The following is an 8,116-nucleotide window of genomic DNA, read 5'->3' as shown; positions in this document are numbered from 1 at the left end:
AGAGAGACTACAATGGACAGTATGCTGCTCTACTTTGCATCTGATGGTTGGCAATCATGTATGAACATCATCTTCAGTTTGAGTAGGTTCTTTGCCGTCCATCATATTGGTATGAACTAGGGGCTCCATCTGCATCATCAAGTGAAGTATCATCAGTTGCACTTGCTCTAAAACCTTCTGTGTAGTTCCTCTCTGTTGCATTAACCGCAGTCTGCTGCTTCTCCATCATTCCTGATAAAGCCAGTTTTGGTGACCACTCCAAAACATCATCAATTATATTGGAGACCCGTTTTTGGTACCTGCGGAAGGTGTTTAAGGGTGATTAGGTTAGCCAAGCAACTAAAAAGAAAAAAGAGTATTCATCTATAATCAACCATAGAAATGACACAGCAGTTTTCTGGTGCTGCAGTTGTGCAGTCTGATTAAAACATGGAATACTGTGGCATGTGAAGATTTGATGACAAATTCTAGACAAGGAAGAAGGTAGATTTTGTTGACCTGACAGGAAGATAAATTGTCTCCAAAACGAGACAAGTGCTTCATAATACCCAAACAATTAAGAAGGGGGATTTGGACAAGGATTTTCTAAAACAAAAAAAACAAACCTGGCTCTGGCAGATTCATCAGGAGCATGGTGCCTAAGCAGCACTATCACCAGCACTGTTACAACAGAATAAAAAAGTCTCGCAGTCCACTTAGGCTTTTCTTCTTCATCTTTCTTGGGCCAAAACTGAAATAGTTCTTTCGATTCTGCTTCTTCTGCAAAGATATTCGGGAAAATCCAGACACGCTTTCCAAGGATGATCCACAGTGTACCATAGATTGCACATCTTACTGCAAGTGAAAGAATGGTTTTCAGAAATAGAAACAAATCAAACAGTAGTAATTCGAACAATCGACACTTTGCCGAGACAAGGATACATGCAAGCATGACCTAGATAATTATAAATGACATAAGGAGGTAATACTCGGGAACCCAATTTACAAGAAAAGGGAACTAACAGGGAAAACAGGGGGTTTGCGAGTTAAGGGAAAAGGTTAAAAGGATGGAGTGGAAAACTTCATTCTTAGAAAACAGAATCACCAGAGTGGTTAACAATGAGAGGTAATTGAACAGTAGATAGAAATAATAGTGATGTCGCAATAGGCTGCAATTCTGTTAAGGTAGCATAATTTTCTCATTCATCAGTCACTCCAGATATTCTATTGTTATTGTCAAATCTGTACCCCCACTAGGCAATTGTTGACTTGGCAAGGGCTAATTTGCTTATGGAATCTTGGCATGACAGATATTTCTTCATAGTCGCTTTAAGTTATGCACTACAACCTTAAGAAGCTAATAGAAGAAGTAACAAAATACGATCAAATTTATAAACCATACAAGGAAGGCCTATACTCTGGTACTTCTGGGGAACTTACTGTGCCTCCTACCCCAAATAGGCAGGGATCAGCATCTGGAATGGCCCTTTTTTTGTAATTTGGAAGGAAAACAAGATCAGAAGGTAAACTTACAAATGAAGAAACTAAACTTAGCCATATCTAAGCAGTTCAGTATTTCATAGTCTTGCATCTCATAGTAGAAGTGGAAAGGTCGATAGACTCTACACTATCACCTAGGTAAGGTAAGCCATATTTGAATAATTTAGCCTTTCATAGCCATGCATCTCATAATGGAGGTGAAAAGGCCTATACGCTCTACAGAGTTGTCAATAATATATTGATAAATCCTACATACTCAGAAACTTACATAAGACAAGTAAGTGCACAATGAGTATAAGTAGAAGAGCCCCTGCACAGGTGTAGAGTACTAGCAGCTTGCAACGGTGTGGAAATACAGGAAACAAGCAAATTGCTAGTGTCAAAACAGGCCAAAGAAATGAGAGAATTGTCTGCCATAAAGGCCTCTGTTTCACAAATGTCCATGCGAAAAAAGCATCATTATCCGAGAACACTTGATCCTGCACAAATGCAGAAAGATTAGCAGAACAACCTACCATTAATTTATTTTTGTTGGGCAAGCAGTTGAAAATTCAAACAGTGCAAGAATTACTAAAAAAAAGGCATGCATTTGGCCTGTTATAAAAATCAGGGAATATGTAACACAGATTAACTATGCCAGCAATACCTGAATCCAAAATCTTGGCAATGTGCAACCATAATTTAGGGAGAATAAGAAGTTCATAAGTTGAACTAATCACACATTATTGTCGACATTTTGTCTTAATTCATTTGCTTGTATTCATAAAAAGGCTAGAGTTTGCCACACAGAGTGCAACAATGAATGCTGCACGCTTAATCTCTATAGTGAAGAAAAAAATTTGCAACTTGGTTGATTATGCCAGTCAAATGTGTCTGCAATCCAGCAGCCTCTGGTAATATGAAAAACCAGAGCATCTTTTCTCATGCCCAGCAAAGGCACATGCGTCCAATTTAGTATATGAAAGACAACTATTATTCCCAACATGTGGGCAAAGCTGGAAGACTGAACATTAACACTAGACAGAAGCATGGTTCAGTAATGTATGTAACCCTCAAGGCCATCCAATAGGAAATACAAGGCATAAGAAAGATGACTATTTTTCCTGCAAGGCCTAGAAGACACTGCCACTTTGGAGGAGCATGCATCTATAAACACGTGGCCCTCAAAGGCCGGCGTTCATCAACCTCAAATCCCCCCACCCCCCACCCCCCACCAAAAAAAAAAAAAGATAATAATAAGAAGCAGTCTATTGCCAAATCCTGTGCAGAAAACCATCCCCTTATACTCTCCACTTAGATTAGAAACGGATAAAATGTCACTGAAGTTCGAAATTATTGAGAACAGAAATAAATCAAATCAGAAAAAAAAAATTCTAAACAGCTGGACACTGATTTCATTTGTGATTCAGTCATTCTGAGGACAGATCCCCATTGAAAATAATGACCAGGAAACAAAGATAATAGCCAACAACCAGCAAAACACATAAACCATGAGATGAATTATTTAAATATTATCCTTTGAGCTAAACAAAGACAAAAATAGTGCAATCCATAAGGCAACACTCAATCAAGTCCCCAAAAAATAATTCAACAAACATGATTCACTAAAATCAGGATCCCTGCAGTGAAGATGCTATTTAAAGGAAGGAAGAGTAAATAAAATAAAGGCATTCCAACGGAGTAGAGAACATACGGGGAATATTTCTAAATGAGCTGGCCAGGTAGATAATTTCCTCTTCCCAGGACGTACAGTTTTCACCACACGATCACATCTCACTATAAGATTCTTGCTCAAAAGGACATTAGCAATACCTTCTATGTCCAAATTCCTATCTGATTCCAGTACTTCCTTTAACTCTGGATGATTCTTCAAAAAGCTAACAAAATCCTTCCCTCTGAAATACTCCACTCGGGTCTCCTGTAAGACAGCCCATCTACATTTTAGATCTTTATGGTCCCTCACTTTCTCAGCAAATAACTGATATACATCCTTCTCAGCAGCTTGTTTCTGAAACATAGAACATCTTGAGGAAATCAGAATCAGGTAGAATGTAAAACAAAAATTTTGAACCAATTAGCATGCCATGAATATAAAGTTGTCAGATACATCACATGCTTCATCATCAAATGAACACAGAACCTTCTTCCAATATCACATCAAAATATCAAGCAAATGCATTATTGTGGAACAAAATCAGAAGTCATTGGAAACAGAATGGGAAGTGCAACCAACTGAAGGCCCCAGTCTCTATGCCAATCTTCTAGCAGCTAAGAAAGTTGCAGTGTCTCATAGTGTAAATTTGCAAGTATGGTCCCCCCTACGGTCGCAAAGAAAAATGAAATTTTAAAATTTTCCTCTTTCCCTATTTTATTCTTCTGATAAGGTAAAACTTCATCACCTTGTCAATTGATGCTTCATCGTAACTCGAGCTTTTAAGAGGAAAACAATGGGTTCCAACGCTGACCCCAATATGCTCAACTATCTTTCCCCTGGTACAACAGGGGAAGGTGGCATGATTTCTGAAACTACACCTCTATCCTGATACATTAACACCAAGTCAAAACTGATTTTTCAACACTTAAAACCCATTTCTGCTCTTCAGCCTCCATTAGTCAACAATAATAACACTCCACTTTTTTCCTATCATTGTTCATGTATATTTTATATAGACAGTCACCCTTCTTCTGCAAGACATGCACTTTATATCTCAGATTAATCTTAGCACTAAAATACCTAAGTGGACAATAAAAACACAGCAGAAAAAGGTTAGTAAAATCGTATACATGTATCACTAGATGCTGTAAATTTCCAAAAAATTTAAACACCAATAAGAAATTGGTGAAACATATGCTTTCCTGGTTCTAATGTTATAGATGATCGAAGCAAAAAGAGCGCTGGTGGTTGGTACAACAAATTAATTAAATTCTAATACGTAAATTCTTGGTCCTGGTTGCAGTTGACAATGATGGTTGGGAGCTGTGAGTTAAAAATAATAATAATAATAAAATGTGGAAAAAAAAAATCAACGAACACCATTAAAAATCTAGAATCTGTTCAAACCATAAAACAGTCGTTCTCACCGCTCTTATTCCCTAACATATTCATTTTCAGTTGAATGATTTTCAACGCCAGTCCTCTTCTCAGGTCGCAATCGCCACACACAAATTCCTCTTCTGTTGCATTCCGACAAACCAAATTCATGTTTACAGACGTCACCATGATGGACTTGTAAATTCTTGCATAACGATATTGTCACATAAATCACCTTACGACATTAGAAATGACAAGAAGCAGAGTTATCCATACGGTTGTATACGGTGATTCATATTCTAACCCAAAATCCATTCAAGAATCGTGATTGTATACGGTGATTCATATTCTAACCCAAAATCCTTTCAAGAATCGTAATTGAGCATTTCGATCAATTGTGCTGTCCATCTCATTACAATGTTATACAAGTTGTGGTAACAGTTCAGTTTACGTAGCTCGCATTTCGAGCAATTCTGATAGTAAGAATCAAGGTTCCACAGCTACCAAGTTCTATTCCTTTCACATGCGTATGAATAGATACAGTAACATCGATTCCATTTGAGATCACAACATAAACCCTAGGTAAGGAGATCGAATGAAGGTGAAAGAATAGAAAGAAAAAGAGAACAAACCCTAGAAGGAGTGTGCGTGCTTGAATCTTTGGTGCTATTTTGGACCGTAGAAGCTGCTCGTCGGGCCTTTTTTTTCCCCGTGCCCGACCTCTTCATCCTCCGATTTCTTTGTGTTTCCCTTTCTTTCGTTCTTTCTTGCTTCGCTGGTTTTGCCAACATCAACGCCCCAAAGCTGCTGTTCGACTGTACCTTCAACTGATAAAACTGTTCGACTGTACCTTCAAGGCTTCAACTGATAAAACGGTTTTGTTTATTTTACAGTTTTATCTATTACGAGGGTTTTTCTCTTCTTTCTTTCTTTCTTTTGTTAAACAAATTCAATAAGGAAAATATTCAGCCACCCTGGAATTACACTTTACATCCTGAGTTATTCAATTTGTTATAATACCCCCTTTCTTCTTCTTTTTTTTTTTTTTTTTGTTTTGAACCCCCCAGTCCCGATGTTCAACCCACGTCGCACACCTGGCTCTGGTGGGTGAGTCTCCCAGCGGGGATTTTTTGCATCCTCAAGGATTCGATCCCGAAACTTTAAGCAGACCAAGTTGCTTACCACTTGGACTAACCCCGGTTGGTATAATACCCCTTTTACTAACACCTCATTTTTATTTAGTTTTTAATTATCTATTTTAAATATTATCCAAGGTGCGAAGTTTTGACGAATTTTGTCTAGGTTTACCAACCAGGTGACATTTGCTGAGATTTTGTCGACATCAAGAGATATACAAAAGGTCACTCATTAAATAATAAATATTAATGTGGATGTGGACTACTCGGCTTGCAAGGTAGAGTGAGCCATTAAATATTTAAAAGGTCACTTTTAAATAAATGTATTAACAAATGGATCAGATTTCAAAAAGCCAATAAATATTTGTGCATGCTACTTACTCATCAACCCCTTTTGCATTTCTCTTGTGTCATTTTGTTTTCTTTTGAGACTGACTTTATTAGCTTTGCTATATAGGTTCCGGCAAAGAGAAGCAGAGACAAAGAGAGAGCATTGAAGATCGACCCTGGAATTTCAAACCCTCATTGCAAAATCTAGTAATTTACAAAGGAAAGTACTGATCATAAAATTTGAATCACTGGACCCAAGAGTTGGAATTCTTCTATGATTAAATGCCTATAACACAATTGCAAATACCATCTCCTTTTCTTATGAATTCTTCTATCTCTGGTGGTTGGCTTATCAATGCATGTTGTTTAAACTTTTGAATACTGATTGTTTTACTAAAGGTGGAATTGCAAAGAATCACCAATGTTGGTTCATTTTATAAGCAAAGTGTGCAGTCAATTCCATTAGTGAGAAAAAACCTTAACCGCTTTCACCATAATATCGCAAAAATCCATTAAATATATGACAAGTTATTCGCATAGAGAGAGAAAGGAGGGAGTTGCAGGGAAGATTATGGCAAATGGATGTCAAGTTTGGTGAAATTTCGCCTGAACTTCATTTGTGTTTCGCCATTCGCATAGAACATATATCCTTTTTTGTGCCAAAAAAATTCGCTGTTTGGTGAACCAGCCGAAATTCAACGAATTTTGAAATTCTTTGAAAGATAGTACCATGATATTACCCCCACATTTAAGGTTTAAATGAACTACTCATGATGTATAGCTTCTAAACTTTACGAGGATCTATGATTATAGGACAAAGTAGTAACATGCCATAGAGGGAGATAAAAAACAAGTCAAACATGGGTTTTTTGTTGAAGGTTATTATTGTCATTTTGAAATATTTAGCATGCTTATACCAACAGTAATATTACCGATATAACTCAAGAGGTGGGATTGAAAATTTCCTTTAATCTTCAATTTATTAATTTAATATTGAATGAAGAGCTCTCACAAAAAGTTACAAGAGGATATTATATGTCAATTTTTTTTTACACCCATCTAAAACAAAATAAGCAAATTATATAAATATATCAATTCTTTTACTTGGGGTGGAGAGGTGAAGGATAAATTTCTTTTGACAATAGTGAAAAGATAAATTATGTGTAGCAATTGATGCCTTGGAGAGGAGAAGGAGAACAATGACCACCTGAACGCCAAATGGAAAAGCTTGGCAAGAATTTTTGTAACACTTAAATTTTGGTACCCTTAAAATAATTGAAAAAGAAGAAATAAAACATAATATTTCTTTCTACACATGGAAAAGCCTTGGCAATAATTTGATGTAACACTTAAATGTTTACCAAGTTAAAAATTGCAATTAGATTGCTTTTCAATATTGATTATTGATTTAATTGAAAAAGTTTTCCCATAGACATAAAAGCCTTTTCGAAATATTTGTACATTGAAGGCATAAGGCTGATCTCCTAATTTTGGCATCTCATAATCCTGCTATTCTCATTGCCAAATGCGCACCAAAACATTTAATGGATATCGCAATACATTGGTGTCAAAGACAATTGGAACTATAAGACCGATGGTGTGGGATAATTTAAACCCAATCACTATTGTTGACTTGTAATTGTTACTTGAAAAAAGTTATTCTCATATTTAGCATAAAAGCCTATTTCAGGGTTATTTTGGTCAATAATTTTGGTAAATTTGATGTTATATCATAATTTGATGCAAATATATGGTAAATTTAAATTATTTTCTATAAATATTTTCATTTATTCCTTCACAGTTTAATTTGTTTTCATAAATGATTTCATGTATATACTCTTCCCTGACCACATTTGGCATGTTGACTTTTGAGGACTAAATCATTAGAATATAGTTGGTAAGATTGCTCATTAATCTTGAAGATTTTGCTATAAAATGTCTTCCTATCTATAAATTATTCTATGTAGATTCTTTTTCTAATTATATTTAGTACGTTAACTTTTGAGTCTTGAATCCGGATATAAGACCAATGGTAAGATGTGGGATAAATCGTCTAAAAATGCAAGAAATAACATAAAAATCACAAAATATATCGTGAGATTTTGCGAGATATATTGCATATCTCTTTTCGGGAGGGGGT

At 36.0% G+C, this 8,116-nt stretch overlaps 1 protein-coding gene across 1 annotated transcript; it reads right to left on the bottom strand.

The window, feature by feature from the left end:
- On the bottom strand, positions 1-5,354 carry LOC149003559 (translocation protein SEC62-like). Its single transcript, XM_089137827.1, has 5 exons — positions 5,143-5,354; positions 3,173-3,487; positions 1,748-1,958; positions 606-834; positions 1-299 (listed from the first exon to the last, which is right to left on the bottom strand). Exons 1-5 carry the CDS (start codon positions 5,299-5,301, stop codon positions 74-76), a joined length of 1,140 nt encoding a protein of 379 aa, XP_088993953.1. The 5' UTR covers positions 5,302-5,354; the 3' UTR covers positions 1-73.
- Between the last annotated feature and the right edge of the window lie 2,762 nt (positions 5,355-8,116).

The sequence above is a fragment of the Hakea prostrata genome, chromosome 10 (assembly GCF_041222555.1).
Source record: "Hakea prostrata isolate BN-2017 chromosome 10, UWA_Hpros_2, whole genome shotgun sequence".
NCBI classification, from domain to species: domain Eukaryota; kingdom Viridiplantae; phylum Streptophyta; class Magnoliopsida; order Proteales; family Proteaceae; genus Hakea; species Hakea prostrata.
Note: the sequence above shows the minus strand (reverse complement) of the source record. Positions and strands in the feature narration are given on the sequence as shown.

Coding starts and splice junctions, on each gene's coding strand:
- LOC149003559 (XM_089137827.1), bottom strand. CDS start 5,301: ATGTTGGCAAAACCAGCGAAGCAAGAAAGAACGAAAGAAAGGGAAACA. Junction 3,488..5,142: donor GCACGCACACTCCTTCTAGG/GTTTGTTCTCTT, acceptor TCTATGTTTCAG/AAACAAGCTGCTGAGAAGGA. Junction 835..1,747: donor TGTGCACTTACTTGTCTTAT/GTAAGTTTCTGA, acceptor TTTCACTTGCAG/TAAGATGTGCAATCTATGGT.